Source organism: Ailuropoda melanoleuca, chromosome 10, assembly GCF_002007445.2.
Source record: "Ailuropoda melanoleuca isolate Jingjing chromosome 10, ASM200744v2, whole genome shotgun sequence".
Classification (NCBI taxonomy): domain Eukaryota; kingdom Metazoa; phylum Chordata; class Mammalia; order Carnivora; family Ursidae; genus Ailuropoda; species Ailuropoda melanoleuca.
The window spans coordinates 48,216,819-48,233,895 of record NC_048227.1 but is presented as its reverse complement, the minus strand read 5'-3'; the positions used below and the strand labels follow the sequence as shown (position 1 = coordinate 48,233,895).

At 40.8% G+C, this 17,077-nt stretch overlaps 1 protein-coding gene across 21 annotated transcripts in view; it reads right to left on the bottom strand.

Moving 5' to 3' along the window:
- Window positions 1-17,077, bottom strand: part of KLHL32 (kelch like family member 32) — a 254,933-nt gene that overhangs the window by 86,924 nt on the left and 150,932 nt on the right. For 13 of the 21 annotated variants that reach the window (XR_004628576.1, XR_004628577.1, XR_004628579.1 and 10 more), the window contains one exon: window positions 10,279-10,494. The exons of 2 other annotated variants lie outside the window; for them this stretch is intronic. Coding sequence is in view for 12 of the 19 variants with exons in the window: in XM_034670849.1 (XP_034526740.1) it covers window positions 10,279-10,494 (216 nt within the window). In the remaining 7 variants the exon portion in view is untranslated. Of the gene's footprint in view, window positions 1-153; window positions 383-8,396; window positions 8,435-8,770; window positions 9,842-10,278; window positions 10,495-17,077 lie in introns of those variants that run through there. 6 more of the 21 variants (XM_034670860.1, XM_034670859.1, XM_034670851.1 and 3 more) reach the window with 6 other exon arrangements.

Here is a 17,077-nt window from a genome sequence, read left to right as displayed (position 1 = left end):
AGAAATGTACACAGAATGTGCAAAATTCCCACAGTTCCTCCTACATGAAACACACTTCAAGCAGGATATTGCTGACTGTCCTATGACTTGCTTTCTCCAGCACCTCAAAATTTCTCTTTTGATTGTTAGTTAAGAGGCAATCCTCAAAGGAAGCTATCTGGCAAAGGGTTCCATCACAAGTGTTTTCCAAATTCAGCCCTGCTCTCTTGCTGCATTCTCAAGGCCCATACTCTTCGGTGGCCACTTTACTTCCTGTGTGCACACAGGCATCTCCAGCAAGCTGTCCCGGTGACAGATACTCCAGCATCGCCTGATGGACTAGCTCTTCTCCCAATGCGGTGTTGGCTTTTTAAGGCATGACTTCCTCTGCTCACAAGGCCGTCTGTGTGTGGACCAAAGAGGAGTGACTTCGTGACACTGAACTCACGGGGGATTTGAAACAGGATTTCCTAGCTGGTCCACAGAGCATGAAGATGAAACACAAGCCAAACTGGGTAAACACCTGTTCTCACCCCCCAAACCCGAGAAGTGTGGAACTGATAGTTTCCACGCACCAGTCCCTCTACGTGGCCTAAATCGTGCAAGAAATGAGAAAGGCAGAAAGATTCTTCAGCGCAGTTGGCAAACCTGATAAATCAAACCCTTTGTTTATTATCTCATTGGGCTTCACTCCAAAGAGTGAATAGTCCCAGAAGTGGGCAGAATAAGAAATCGCTCACAGTCCTCCACAAGTCCAATGTCACTCTCACAGCCAAAGAGACGGATGCCTAGACTGCATTCGCCTCTTCACGGAGTGCTGTCCTTTGTGGATGGAGAGGTTCAGTTTTACTTTCAGCTGTGAGTAATTTCCCATTGTGATTGGCTGACTTATAGTCAATTTAGTATAATTAATGCTAAATTACATTGTAATTCACATAGAATTACAAATTAAAAGCTATATTAAGAACAAATGAATTAATCAAAATTAATGATATCATGCTCACTTGTTTTAAAGTGTTAATAAGAGAGGTCCTTCTAAAACATTTAAACTTCAGAGCACCATCCATCACTCCTTCAATTACCTGATTTCCTGGTGTGGTCAGAGGAGGCAGCATGTGGGCATTTTTCGTCAACAAGAACACACACAAAGATGTGTGCATTCACCTCCAGCTTGCAGGGCTCCTTTTGGCTTCTCTTCTTGAAGCGTAAGTAATGTCTGTGTCACTTACTGACACTGACTTGTAATATTTTCTCTAGACAAAGGGGAGCAACGTCCAGAATTTTTGATGTCTAGCTCTAGAATTCATCAAGAATTTCTTTTTTTCCTTGAGAGGATCTTTCTTCCTGGTTATGTTTTGTCTACCAGAACATCGAAGTCTGTTTGCATTCCTCCAATGTGTCACCCCAAGTCACGAAGACATGGTCAGACTAGGGAGTAAAACCTCAACCCAGAGAACACAGGACTCTGTCCTGTGGGCACCAGAAGTCTGAGAAACATCTTTAGGAACGCTGCCCAGCTTTATTATCTTTTCTAGAATGGCCACCTTTTCCTCTGGATGCGCCAAGTTATTTTTACTTGAAGCAAAAGTTCTGCAGGCAGGAGAGGGAGAAGCAGTGGGTAAGGACGTCAGGACTCAACAATCAACGTCAAGGCTTCCACATCTCTTTCGAATATAAATAATTCTGCAGCCTCGGAGCCACGCCACGGTTAATTTTAGATCCTGTCCCCTACAATGCCCAGAACAGGACATCTCTATGGTCTCCGTGGCCACTGGACACTCAACTGGCCCGATAAGGATTCCCATAGAAATAGTCTGGGATGCAGGATACAGGCCACAGACTCCTTTCCTTGGAAAGAGACTAACATTTATCAATTCCAATAAATTAATTTTTTCTCCTTTTCTCTTAAGCCTCCTATTTAGGCCATCACCCAGCTGTCAATTTCTGCTACCTAAATTTCTAACTTCTCAATGTGTTGTTTATAAAATAAAAATATAATGATTAATCATTTCCATTCATTCCATCCAATTTCTATCTGCCTGCAGACTTCCCACCGCACTGTCTACACAGCTGCAGCGAAAATAATGGTGCTCCAGGTTCTCTTTCAAACTGATTTAAATCCCTTGATGGGATATTTTTTTTAAAGATTTTATTTATTTATGTGACAGAGAGACAGCCAGCGAGAGAGGGAACACAAGCAGGGGGAGTGGGAGAGGAAGAAGCAGGCTCACAGCGGAGGAGCCCGTTGTGGGATTCGATCCCAGAACGCTGAGATCACGCCCTGAGCCAAAGGCAGGCGCTTAAGGACTGCGCTACCCAGGTGCCCCACCTTGATGGGATTTTAAAGTGATCCTCCCTTACGGGCCTTCTCTTCCTGCTTCATCCTTCATCATCTGTGCCTCGAAGGAAGGCAAGGTGGTTCCCTGCCTCAGTCAGAATTCTCCAGTCACTTCTCCTCATCAAAGCACCTAGAGCCCCAATTTTCCAGGCTCTGATAAAGAAAGACCCTCAGCTACACTTTCTCCTACTGCTTTGTATTGGAGCCATGTTTGCAACTTCCCACAAAGCTGCGCAACAGGTGAAAAGGAAAACTGGTAATTTATTAGGAAATGTATACTGCTGGATTACTCATTATAGGTTAATAGAACCTCTTTGACGTAGGAGAAGACATATCAGGTACTTTGAGTTTCTGCTTTCTTAGAGATCTGCTATATTTCAAGAGAATACAGTGCGACCTACATTGAACGTATACTGTGAAGTGAGTCAATCACTTACCCTCTGTGAGCTTCAATTTCCTGACTTGTTAAAATTTGGGTAATATTTGCTTTATCAACCTTAACAGGCTGATGAGAGACTCAAATGAAATTATGTACAGAAAAATGCTTTTAAAATATAAAGCTCTCTGGGATTATAAAGTATTGTTATTGTTGCTATTATTATTGATGAACTTCTGTGCCTAGCCTCAGGGTTTCTATCTCGTCTATGGCTTATAGTTGGGTTTTATTTTTAAATCCCTGATAACCCAGGTAGCAGCAAATATTACTGCAGGCCACCGATGCATAAGTAATATTCTCCAACCATCTTTTTCCTTTGCACAGCAGCAACAACAAAGTATCAGTCTGGAAACAACATGAATCACAGTGAAAATTAGAAGCCGAGAACATAAATATGTCATATCTCATAAATCACCTTGTTGTTCTGTTGTGCTCACTTAAAAAAAAAAAAAAAGAGGAAAAAAACGCGATTAACTCATGGGAACAAAGGCACATGAATACAAGTTAGGTCTCCTGTAATTTCTGATAATCACTGCCCCTCTCAGCCACTTGACGACGCACAGCTCTAGTGCTGAGGATTAGCTGAAGCAAAGTCCCTCTGAAATGAATGTGTCATGCATCCTGCAAAGGCACACAGCCCAGACAAACAATGGCAAGGCCACCAGTCAAGCTCCTCTGGGATGCGTCCTCACTGAGGAATTAGCCGCACGTTCATCAGGATGAATGACTAACCATACACTCCGGCAGCTTCAAGCACCAAGCCCTGAAATAGCAGCATTGCGCAGTATCCAGCTGGGGAGCCCTCAGAGGATAAAACATCCGCTGGGCACAGCACTATTTGGGATGGGAGGGAGCCACAGATTATTCTCTTCCCCAACACCCATAAGAAGTAAAGGTATCCTCATTACATTTGTAGACAAGGCTGTAGGTAGTGGGTAGGGAATGCCAGACGTTTCATCAAGAAAACCGAGAAATGGTAAATGTTTAATTAGGTTAAGGAATGGGAAGTAAAAAAATAAAATGGGATACCACAAAGATGTCCAGAAAGTACCTATCTGAAAAAAATAGTAATGCCACATGCATATATGAAATTGAATTGAGGAAGGGTAGGAATATAATAAACAATTACAGTTTTGTTTGGGGATGAGAGTTTTCAGGCCACGACGCTTTATTCCAATTCTAGTTACCAAGGTCCAAGTGTTAAAAATAACGCTCTCACAGAATTTTCTTATTAAATGACCACCCACAGTCTGATTTCTTTGAGGCTTGGACTGTACCACACGGATTGACAAAGGTTTGCAAAGCTGTTTAGCGGGTACATACAAGGAACAAGAGTTAACAATGAGGGAAAGGGACGCTACGTCACGTTGAAATGTCCAGACAACAGCATTTCATTTTCCAACATACCCAGATCATGTCAACATGCCCCAAATTAGCAAACTATTTGGCACAGGTCAGTTCCCACTGGGAAGGAATCAAGCATGGTGGGAAAGAGTAGCAGGTGGGAAGCTTCTAAGACTCACAAAAGCAGGGCCACATCAGTCCTTTCCACTCTGACTGCCCAGAGCCCGTGATGTAGCAGGCAAAAGTAGCACTCAGTAACACGACGGGGCAGGGCAGACACGCAAAAACGATTTGAAATAAATGAAGGAATGAATGAAGTGCATGCCACGGAGCACAGAGTCAGAACTAACACCATGGCCACACATGAAAGGAGACAGGCTTGGCCATTGCCCTTTTGATCTGTGGGCATCACAACAGAGGACACGAATGGTCCAGCCCTTCCAAATTTCTATCGAAGTCACAGGAGGGACACCTGGGTGGCTCAGTTGGTTAAGCGTCTGACTTTGGCAGATCTCAGGGCCCTGGGATCGAGTCCCACATCGGGCTCCCTGCTCAGCAGGGAGTCTGCTCCTCCCTGTCCCTCTGCTGCTGCTCCCTGTGCTTGTGCTCTCTCTCTTTCTGACAAATAAATAAATAAAATAAAATAATAATAAATAAAATCTTAATCTGATGCACCTCTGTGTCCATCACTCCCAAGTACTTTTGAGCTCCTGTTACGAATTTAGAAGCTATGGACCAAAGTAGGAAAGGCCCATGAATTAGAAGACATGAATTTGATCTCTAGCCTTGTTACCTCAGTTTCTCCCTTTGCACCACAGGACAGCAAAGCAAGATAAATGCAGGAGCATTCTTGAAACTGTGGTATGATATTCAAATATGAAGTATTATGACAGTGCTGTTTAACCTACAGTACTGTTCAAAGCCCTTGCTTCTCCCTGGCCAGAAGTACATTTGGGCCAATTTATAATGTAAAAGATAAAAGATGAAAGTTGTGTGGATCACTAGTGCCCTCTGCTTTCTAGCCATAAAGGGCTAGTTGCTTTTTGTTTGGGCTCACCTTCTGGGACTCCTTTTAAATCAAACTGTAAGTGGGTGAATTTGTGGTACAGATAAAAGCCTGGAAGGGGCTTGTCACAAAAACACGGCATCTGAGCTTGTTGAGTACTCTAAACAATGTGTGACTCGTGTCTCTAAAGATATAAAGTAAATGTGTCATTAATGGTATGACTTATGGAAGCAAATTTCCAACAAAAATATAAGGAAAAATGCAGTTTTAAAAGGCCAAACTCAGGGGCGCCTGGGTGGTTCAGTTGCTTAAGCAGCTGACTCTCGATCTCAGCTCAGGTCTAGATCTCAGGGTTTTGGGTTCAAGCCCCGTGTTGGGCTCCATGCTGGGTGTGGAGCCTACTTCAAAAATAAATAAACAAATAATTTTTTAAAAATAAAAGGCCAAACTCATTTTGTATACCAATTCCTAGAATAAACCCAGCCCAGTGTAGGAATAGCAGGATGTATTTTTATCCATTCAGTGCGTTATAATATTCAATACATTTTAATATGAAAACTCTACATTATTGTTTTTATTATTTACAGAGAGCAAGAGAACAAGGCAGTGTTCAATGCAAACATAACAGGCACAGCCTCTGCCTCTGGGGACACACAGTCAAAGACAAATGTAAACACAATTGCCCCCAACCCCAAACCAGGGGACTCATCCCTCTTGCCATACCAAAGTAGAACGTGACCAGGGAAAAGGAGACTGTCCCTGCTAAGGTCTGATCCTGTTTAATATCAGTGATGTGACCACTGAATTGTTTGGTCAAAATACAAAAGGAGGGGCCCTCAACCCAAGGTTAATAAAGAAAGAAAGCGTTGATGTATGTACTGTTCTTATAGTTAGTCCTCTTCACTGAAAATAGCAATTAGTAAATAAATTAACAATTGAAGGAAAACCATAATTCTCCATATTCAGAGAAGAAACTAAACTAAATCTCTCTAACCCAATAATGGAATACTTCTAGAAAGCTTTTTACCCCAGGATCTAGCTTCTAACACTGCACCTAGCACATAATATTCACTTTTATTTCCACAAACTATCTTTATCCATTTTAAAATATCCTTCTTGTTTCTGCTACTTCAGAGATGAAATAATAATCCAGACAGCTGAACTAATGGTTAAAAATCAGGGGCACCTTGGTGGCTCAGTCGATTAAGCATCCAACTCTTGATTTTGGCTCAAATCATGATCTCAGGGTCCTGAGATCAAGCCCTGTTGGGCTCCACGCTCAGCGGACAGCCTGCTTGAGATTCTCTCTCTTTCTCTCCCTCTGCCACAACCCCAACTTTCTCTCTAAAAATAAATAAGTAAATCTTAAAAAAAAAAAAACCCATAAGGATCCCTCCTATTTGGGGTGAGGCATGGCAGAGGAAAACTGAGTTAACAAACCTGTACTTGGCCTTACACTCCAACATGGTTTTGGGCATTTCATAGGTGCTCAATGAATAGTGATGGATGGAGAACCACATCTGCTCCGTGTGCTAGCAAATGTAAGAATTTACATCATATTCAGGCTTTTTCCACTCCCATGGAAAGTGATGTCTGAGCCCTCATTCTGGTAAAAGAGAATCTGGGGTAGAATCTGTTCCAGGAAAAAAACAGATTAGACAGCACTTCCTGTGAAAATGAAAACAGACCCAATCCGTGGGAGTGGTATGGAATGGTTTCATGATCTCACTCAAGGTTTATAGCAGGACCCCGGCTCAGCAGTCTGAAACTCTATGTTGAATCTAACAGGAAAAATTTAACAAGACCCTACTGAAACAAAGTCCTACATTAGAACTAAAACACGAAAGCCAAACAAAACTGGTGGAGATTTGCCAGGTCACGAACACATGAGACCTCATGCCCCACGTTTCCTCTCCAGCTGATTTGCTCATTCTTAGTCCCCTGTTTCTTTGAGGCCCATAACCAATTTGGTGTCTTTTCTGGAACCTAGAAATCGCTAGCCTTGAAACATCAGACCAAATTGTTAAGCTGAATTGAAAGGAATTTTTTAAAAAGCATTTTTCTGAGGGGACTAAAGTGTGTATACGGTGCAAGTCTCCATGTTATCCCATGAATGTAAAGAGAAGTTACCCCACAGGCCAAGTAGTTTCAGGCCATGGAAGGGAGGAAAAAATTGTTTATGGGGGATGAAGAAGGCTTCTGTGGGAGAAGAGACTTAAAGTTTAAAAAGGTCAGATGGGGGGGGGAAGAGCAGATAGAAGGCATAATCTTGGGGGATTTCACAGGTTTCCAGATCCACCAAATGGTTATTACAGCCTGCAGCACATTTTATCAGGAAAGGAAGTGGATAAGGGACAGCAGGAGAAAGTTAAAAAGAGTTTGTTCAGGGAGGATAATTTGAAGGTTCTTATGACGTCTTCAGAGACAGACTGCGTGAAATCTGGTGAATAATGAAAGAAAGGGAATGTCCCAGATTATATTATTGGTTGACAGTGGAAGAAGCACATGTGTAAACATGCGCGCACACGGGTGAGTGTGTGTGCGTGGGTGTGCACGCACGTGTGTTTACTGGGCTCTCACCTTGTTACTAGTTGCACATATTAATCAAAGAGCCCTACCCCTCCATCCGCTTTTCTATTACCTGTCCTACTTTTGTAATTTCCTTTCTCCTCCCCCACACCCCTTGCTTCACTGTTCTTCTTTAAGACATGGGATGGGGATTTGTCAAAGTCAATGAGCACTTTATTACAGTGAGAACGTTCCGTAATGAACAATTCAGCAATTTAATGAGATTCTGCAGATCTGTCTCCAGCCTGTCCATCAAATTCACGTGTATAAAGCACCCTGACACCAATCCTCCGGCACACCCCATCTTCACCCAGGGCTGAGTATTAGATTCTTCCATGGTGGATTGCCTTGCTAGTATAACCTCAGCAAAAATGACGAACTTAACTATACTTGAGGCAATAGAGCTGGTCTGATTTAATTTCTCTCTATTGGGCTGAGTAGGAGGGAATTACTTATTTACTAAGATAAAGCAAAAACAGTTTCTTATTGCCTGCTGAATGCCTAAATTGATCATATTTATGTGAGTCTTTTTTTTTTTTTATGTGAGTCTTTTAATTCTTTCTTGAGGACCAGGTACAAAAAAGATATTGCCTGCAGCAGAAAACAGTTTTTAAAATTATACATGATAATATTGGTAACCTTTAGAGAGGCAATTATGATAACTCTTAAGTGGACAGTATGGATTTTTTTTTTTTTTTTTGGATACTCAGACATCTGCACATTACCTCTCTGGCAGTCTTTTCAACCACGCCACAAAAGGAGATAGAAGCCACAAGGATGACTGGTTCAGATCTCAATTCAGTTAGAAATAATTAAATGCTAGGGCGCCTGGGTGGCACAGCGGTTAAGCGTCTGCCTTCGGCTCAGGGCGTGATCCCGGTGTTATGGGATGGAGCCCCACATCAGGCTCCTCTGCTGTGAGCCTGCTTCTTCCTCTCCCACTCCCCCTGTTTGTGTTCCCTCTCTCGCTGGCTGTCTCTATCTCTGTCAAATAAATAAAATCTTTAAAAAAAAAAAAGAAATAATTAAATGCAGAATTCATTCCAAGTCTTTCTTTTTCCCTTTGGGAAGTGAAGAAAAATTTGGCAACCTCCCACCTTGAATTGACCAGAAAATGCTGATGATTTGTGTTTATAGGGGAGAACCACAGATAATTAAAACTCATCCTCACCAATTTTTGACCTCTGCCTGAACAAACATTATCACAAACACCTAAGAAGCAGGAAAAAAATATAGCTTATTCTTTTTCCTTATATTTTCTTTGTCAAAACAGAGTGGAATACTGGAGAGATGAGGGCAGGTGTCTGCTGACTTGGATTTGTAGGTGGCTCTGCTCTGTAACCCTGACCAAGGCACTGAAGCCCCACTTTGCTCCTCTGGAAGATGGGGTGATAACAACTATCCTTCAAGCCCATTGTGACAATAAGTCAATAAGTTTGCAAAGAGTCTGGGTCCTGGAAGGCCCTCACTACACCATCGCTCTTATCATCCTCACTGGTGAAGCACAAGTAAAGAAGGAAGTTGCTGATTAATACAAAGAAAGAAATAAGGGAGGAAGACATCAGGAAAATTGTATTACCAGTGAGTAGAGTCAGGTGCTGGATAATACACAGCTACCTCCGCCTGCTCTGGCCAGTTAAGAGTACTCTCCGAAGGTCATGTGCTAAGATACCAGGAACTTACTGCCCCATCAGCTAATAGAAGACTTCATCCTTTCTCTTGTATTCTGTACATAAATAGCATGATCATGTATATAAATAAAATGTATATTTAATTTGCTTTTATTTCATGTATTCTGTATACAAATCAATCAATCGTGAAATCGTGAAGGTACAACAAGATGGCTTAGCCAGTGTTCAGGGAGTGAGGTGGGTGATGTAAAACGAAAGGGATAAGATGGGCTCTGACTATTTCCCAAAGACACCATGTGGATTGTTCAAGTAAAGCCAGTGGGGATGAGTAGAAAAGGATTTAAACTGAATAATCAACTCGAAAACACAAAACATCCTCCCATTCCCTAGACAAAGGATATTTGGAAAGAATGCTACATCAGGCGAAAGGCAAGGCTTATAAGAAAATAGCAATGAATGCAGAATGAACTAAGGAGGGAGATTTTTCCACTGCAGTGCAAGAAGAGCTTCGTTCCATTTAAGATCCCAGCTGCTCTCGGCTGCAACAAAGAAATGTTTCTGAATTGTTTACAGGAAACCCCAGAATCTATTCTGATTCCATTGGTCTTAAATACGCATATATGGCACTTGACAATCCGTTTTTCTCATATTCGGTCTAAGTAACTATCTTTATCCGGAGAAAGAAATTCTTGACTCTTTCTGATGTAAACCCCCCTTAGGGTTTTGGGAAGCTCCAGCAAGGGTCTGAGAAACCACCCCTGTGACAGCCCACGTAAAGCTGAGCAGAAGCTGAGGCTTCCGAGCCTCAAGGGCTGGTGTCCTCCAATCACTTGCCCATCAAGGGAGCATGACTTCTGAACTTGACTGAGGAGAACCAAACCAGACACAACAGTTATCATCGTTCCTCAACTGTTCAACTTTTACCCATTCTGTGCCTTTTTCCTGCCGAAGGAAGACCCATGCAGGGCGCCCTTACCTGCCAGATCTGCTCTTCACTCAGGGAGGTCAGGCGGTCACTCTTCAGAACCTCCTGGAGCAGACAATAAGGAAGCGTTAGAACGTCTTCTGGGCGACTCTTCAGGAGCTCAGAGAGATGTTTCACTAAGAAATCGATCACTGCCTTCTCCAGCAAAGTGAGGTTAAAGAGGTCAGCAAGTCTGTACAGATCCAAGTAATTAAAGCTATTTAATTCCTGGGTGCCAAAAAAAATAAAAATGGGGGAAAAAAGAACTCTTAGAAATTAATCCAAGAAAGAGCAGGCAAGAAATTCAGACGGACTCACTAAGGTTTGACAGGAGTGGGGGAAATGGGATTCCACTGATAATGTAAAAAAAAAAAAAAATCCCTTAATTATGAGACTCTGGCAGAGAACAGCATGTTCTAGAATTCATCATTTCTCCTTACTTTGCCCCTCTTAAAAACCCATATATTTAAAGACATATTTTTAAAGATTTTTTATTTATTTTTGAGAGAGAGAGAGCACGAGGAGGGGAGGGGCAGAGGGAGAAGCAGATTCTCCGCTGAGCAGGGAGCCCAACGCCGAAATCGATCCCAGAACCCTGGGATCATGACCTGAACCGAAGGCAGACGCTTCACTGACTTGAGCCACCCAGGTGCCCTAAAGACATCTTAATAAAGGGGTTGAAAGGAGTTTCTGGCTTCACTGACTGAAATGTTACTTTGCAACTTTTCAAAAAACGTTTTACCAATGAAGGAAATTGATTTTTCTACCCTTTCCGTATCTTACAGTTCTCAGGTGAGAAGTTTGCTCTACTACAGAAAATGTGAGGGCAGGTAAGTAGGAGTCATGATTAGATGACACAAACTATATGAAGACACACTGACTCTACTTTTTCCAAAACTTCAAATGAAGTTATGCCTTTGAGTAAAAACAACCCATCCTGACTTAATGAAATTAAAACACATATTTTCACATATAAGGTCTCAGGAAATGAAGGAATCTCACAGAAAAGATTCCTGTCCTGAAAAATTCTATATTGAACCTACCCAAGATGAAAAATTTGTAATTGTTCTTTATTTTTTGTTAGCCTCAAACATTCAAAAAACCAATGACATCTTTTCTTCTTATTCAGAGTTCCTATAGCAATGCTCATTTTGGGAGGGATTTTCCCTGTCTCTACCAGTTCTCAAGTTCACAGCCATGGCTCTAAAATAAAGCCCCCAGAGAGCCATGACTCCTGTGGAAACTTTCTTTAACTCTGCAGGAATCACAGTGGGCACACAGGCTTGATGATAGAAAACGTACCTATTTCAAGTAGAATGAATGTCCTGTTTCCCCCCATTTTTAACTTGAAATTTTTAATATGTGAGCAGTATTTTCCACTAACTTAAGGAATGCAGAATACCATCAGATAGCTATTTCACTCCACTGACTTATGTAATTTTCAACATAGTTTCCCCTTTCCTAGTTATTCAAAAATATTAAGAACTCTTTCTAAGATATTTATATTCTATTTGAATGTATTTGTTTCTAGAATGTTTGAAAGTCTAAAGGAATACGTTCCAAATCTGTGCTGTCCAGCATGGTAGCTCCTAGCCACAAGTGGCTACTGACACTTAAAATATGGCCAGTCTGATGTGAGAGGTGCTATAAGTGTTAAAGACAGAAAAAGATAAAGAAGAAAAACAATGTAAAATATGTCATTAATAATTTTATATTGATTGTATGTTAAAATGATATTCTTCTGGATACAGTAGGTTCAATATATAATTACAATTAATTTCACCTGTTTCTTTTTACTTTGATGTAGCTACTAGAAAATTTACAATGACATACGTGGCTCCCATTATGTGCTGCTCTACAGAATGAAATGTTAATAAGGAAAATCGTAAAAACAGCTCTTTTGGTAACAGCTGCATCACCATCACAGCTACCTGATTTTATTTTATTTATTTATTTTTTTCGGGGGGGGATTCTATTTCTTTGGATGGGAGACGACTTTAATTATATTCTAACAGGAGTCAAGCTAGATGACTTCAGGAATCAGCATAAGATTCTGGCTCCTAATAGCTCTATTTGCCAACACAATTGAAAAGGAATAGATGCTTATCTTTAAAATGAAGTTTACTACAGATGACCACTTAAATCCATTGCAACTCAAATATCTAAGAGTCCACTCACAGACATTCAATCAAAATATACTGGCTTCCCATTCAGCAGATTTTATCAAAGGAATCCTGAAGATTTTAACCTAGCACCAATTATTTCAAATAATGTTTAAACTTGTTCTCCAAATCTTACTTTTTAGGATTGGTAAATTTTATTCTGGGAGTAAAGAACGTATAACCCTTACTTCCATAAAGGACTTTAGGACCATTGCCTAATGGGATGAATGTTCTTTCTGGTCAGTACATCCAAGAAGCAAGTTTAACTGCTCAGCGTCCTGAATATAACTTTGGTGTCCTGCTAAGCCACTCTGCAGGCCCCCAGAAGCATGATGGGCAAAGTCAGGGTGGTGTCAGTGCCTTTCAAATACCCGAGGCACGTGTCCGAGGCACGGCTCAAGGTCCTGAGGCAGTGCCCGGCAGCACTGCACAGAGAGGTTAGCACATGCGAGCAGAAACAGCCAAGCTCAGCCAAGTTAAAGGTGGACAGGCGGAGCCCAGCAAAAATGTTTTTATCCCCATTTGTTCTCCTGCCAAAAAATATATACAACTACAAGTTTGGGAGTGAATTATGTAGCAGCAATCAAATATTCCTTATTAAGCATCTTTATTTCCTTGTAGAGAGATACTGGGTTTCTTCTGATTAGAGATACTGGGTTTCTTCTGATTAGATACTGGGTTTCTTCTGCAGCTTAAAACAGGCCGATTCAAAACTACGGAGAACCAGAGAATTAATTTACCTTAATTGTGCTTCTTTTCTGCTGCATTTCTTTTGAAGGCAGTCATTGAATGCCTGCTTCCCCAGTCCTGAAATGTTTTCGTTTCCTAAGGGGCCTAATTTTCCATAACCCCCAAATGCAAACTAACAAAGTATTTCGTATTAGTAGAGAACTGAGAAGCTAAATGGACAAATGTCCGTGTCTGTCTGAACAGCAAAAGGGAGCCAAACTGAGGCATATGTTCGTGTACACGAGAAACATCAGTTAAAAGTCTACTCCCTGGGGCGCCTGGGTGGCACAGCGGTTAAGCGTCTGCCTTTGGCTCAGGGCGTGATCCTGGCATTCTGGGATCGAGCCCCACATCAGGCTCCTCCGCTATGAGCCTGCTTCTTCCTCTCCCACTCCCCCTGCTTGTGTTCCCTCTCTCGCTGGCTGTCTCTATCTCTGTCGAATAAATACATAAAATCTTTAAAAAAAAAAAGTCTACTCCCTATCTTTACCTTTTCATTTCTCTTCTCTTCTACTTTAAAAATATAATTTCCTGGGGCACCTGGGTGGCTCAGTTGGTTGGGTGTCTGACTCTTGGTTTGGGCTCGGGTCATGATCTCAGGGTCGTGAGATTGAGCCCCGAAACGGGTGTAGAGCCTGCTTAAGATTCTCTCTCTCCCTGTCCTTCTGCCCCCCCTACTCTCTCTCTCTCTCAAATAAATAAATCTAAAAAATAATAATAATAATAATTTCCCCAAATCTCCAGTGCTTTTTATACATGTCAAATGTTTCCACTTCCTTTGCCATGCGTACTTAGCACCTGAGTAGTTAAACTGTAGAAAGCAGGGAGATTAGGGAAAAAAGTAAAACCATCTTCGGTGAGGTCATGATGCCACAACATGCATTCCTCTTGTCAGTGCTTTGTGAGCTTTCAGCAAAATCATCACTTCTTGTCCTTTTGGCTAAGACCATGTGTAAGCAAAATAATACCAATAATGCTGCTTTTAAAGATTCTCATAAATGTGATGTGGGGAGGTGGGAAGCAACAGTTAATTACATTAAATGCCCACCACCTGTAATACTGTGCATGGAAGAAAATAATCACTGTTATAAAAATAGTGCCATTATGTTTCCAGTTATAAAAAGTAATCAATGTTTAGTCCATAAAATTCAGGAAAAGTATGGAAGAGAAAACAAAAACCATTCATATTTCACCATGCAGAGATAATCACTATGAATGTTTTCATATACACATTTTAGATTTTTTTTCAAAAAGTCTTTTTTATATCAGAGAAAAAGAAAGAATAATTCTATTCAGGGGCAGAAAAAAACCATCAGCAGCCATAGGCACTTGGAGACAACACACATTGGTGAAGACCAAAGGCCACACATATAATCAAGTCAACCTGGTTCAAATCCAGCCCCAATACTTACCATTGTCCATGACTGTGGTCAGTCATTGTTCCTCAATTACAAAATGGAGAGTTCAGGGTTGTCATGGGGATAATGAATGAAAAGCTCTCACCACACACAACTTGGCACATGAAAAGTAGACAGCAGTTTTGGTAGGCAAGGAATAATAAAGTATATTTGAGCATTGTTGTTTGCCATCCATAAACCCTGATTCAACACTGATGCAAGGACATCAAAATGAAGAATATGGTTCCTTTAGATATCAAAGTAATATAGACCTATACCATTAAGTCAGGGGAAAGAAGGATGGCCAAAGTAAAACACATACAGTTGAGTTGTAAACTGATCACATGTTAATGACTTGCTCATCTATGTAAGCAGTCCAAACCTCTCTCAGCTCTGAATTCATTTTCTCAACTACCTGTAAGAGGACATCTTCTCTTGGATATTCCACAGAATGGAATGGATGGAGATGTGGTTGGATGACCACATCCAACCATTCACATCAGGATCTCAAAGGTGGCCAATACTCCTCCCTCATAACCAGTCATTCACCAAATCCTATTTGCTCTTCCTCGTTAGCAGTTCTTTCTCTGTTTCTCATCACCTCCTATCCAGCCTTCCTACATCAGGGTCCTGAATTAACATTTCTACCTCAAGTATAAAATTCTAAAACCTCTCTTTTTATGAGAATGGGACCAAACTGATCATCTGTTAAAAACTCACTAACAAGGCCTAACTCAAGAAACAAGAAAAATCTCAAATACGCAATCTAACCTTACACCTAGAGGAGCTAGAAAAGAAGAACGAAGCTCAAGGTTAGTAGAAGTAAGAAAATAAATATTGGAGCAGAAATAAATGAAGTAGAGGGAAAAAAAATAGAAAAGATCAATGAAACAGTAACTGGTTATTTGTGAAGATAAATAATTTTGATAAGCCTATACCCAGATTCATCAAGGAAAAAAGAGACAGGACAAAATAAATAAGAAACAAAAGAAATGTAACAACTGACACCACAGAAATATAAAGGATTATAAGAGTCTATTACAAAAAACTATATGCCAACAAATTGGACAAACTAGAAGAAATGGATAAATTCCTAGAAATATATAATCTTCCAAAACTGAATCAGGAAGTAATAGAAACTCTCAACACACCAATTACTAGTAAAGAAATTGAACTGGTAATCAAAAAACTCACAACAAACAAAAGTCCAGGACCAGACAGCTTCACAGAGAAATTCTACCAAACATTTAAAGAAGAGTTAATACCGATACGTCACGCCCGGTCTTGTACTCCAGGCTCCACGTTTCTGAGAGTCAAGGTTTTTGGCACGTGTCAGCAGCTATTTCAGATTCTCTCCATGTGTAAAACGTGGCAACACTGCCCTGGGGAAAGCCATTAGACAAAGACACTACAAAAAAAAAAAAAGAGAGAGAGAGAGAATTACAGGCCAATATCCCAGATGAACATACATGGAAAAATCCTCAATGAAATATTAGCAAACCACATTCAACAATACATTAAAAGGATCATTCACCACAATCAAGTGTGATTTATTCCAGGAATGCAAGGATGGTTCAATATCTACAAATCAATAAACATGATATACCACACATCATTAAAACAAATGATAAAAATCTTATTATCTTCTCAATAGATGAAGAACAAGCATTTGACAAAGTTCAACATCCATTCATGATAAAAACTCAATGAAGTGGGTTTAGACAGATCATACCTCAACATAATAAAGGTCATATATCATAAACCCACAGCTAACATCATAGGCGGTGGTGAAAAATTGAGAGTTGTCTTCTAAGATCAGGAGCAAGACAAGAATATACACTCTTGCCACTTTTATTCAACATAGTACTAGAAGTCCTAGCCATGGCAATCAGAAAAGAAAAGGAAATAGAAGGCATCTAAATTGGTAAGGAAGAATTGAAACTTTCACAATATTTGCAGATGGCATGATACCATACATAGAAAACTCTAAAAATTCCACCAAAACACTATTAGAAGTAACAAATGAATTTACTGAAGTTGCAAGACAAAATTAATATACAGAAATCAATTATGCTTCTATACACTAATAACAAAGTAGCAGAAAGAAAATTAAGAAAACAATTCCATTTACAATTATACCAAAAAGAATAAAATACCTAGGAAAAAACTTGACCAAGGAGGTGGGAGATCTGTACAATTATAAAACATTGATGAAAGAAATTGAAGACAACACAAACAAATGGAAAGATATTCCATGCTCAAGAAGTAGAAGAATAGGGGCGCCTGGGTGGCACGGCGGTTGGGCGTCTGCCTTCGGCTCAGGGCGTGATCCCAGGGTTGTGGGATCGAGCCCCACATCAGGCTCTTCTGCTATGNAGTTGGGCGTCTGCCTTCGGCTCAGGGCGTGATCCCAGGGTTGTGGGATCGAGCCCCACATCAGGCTCTTCCGCTATGAGCCTGCTTCTTCCTCTCCCACTCCCCCTGCTTGTGTTCCCTCTCTCGCTGGCTGTCTCTATCTCTGTC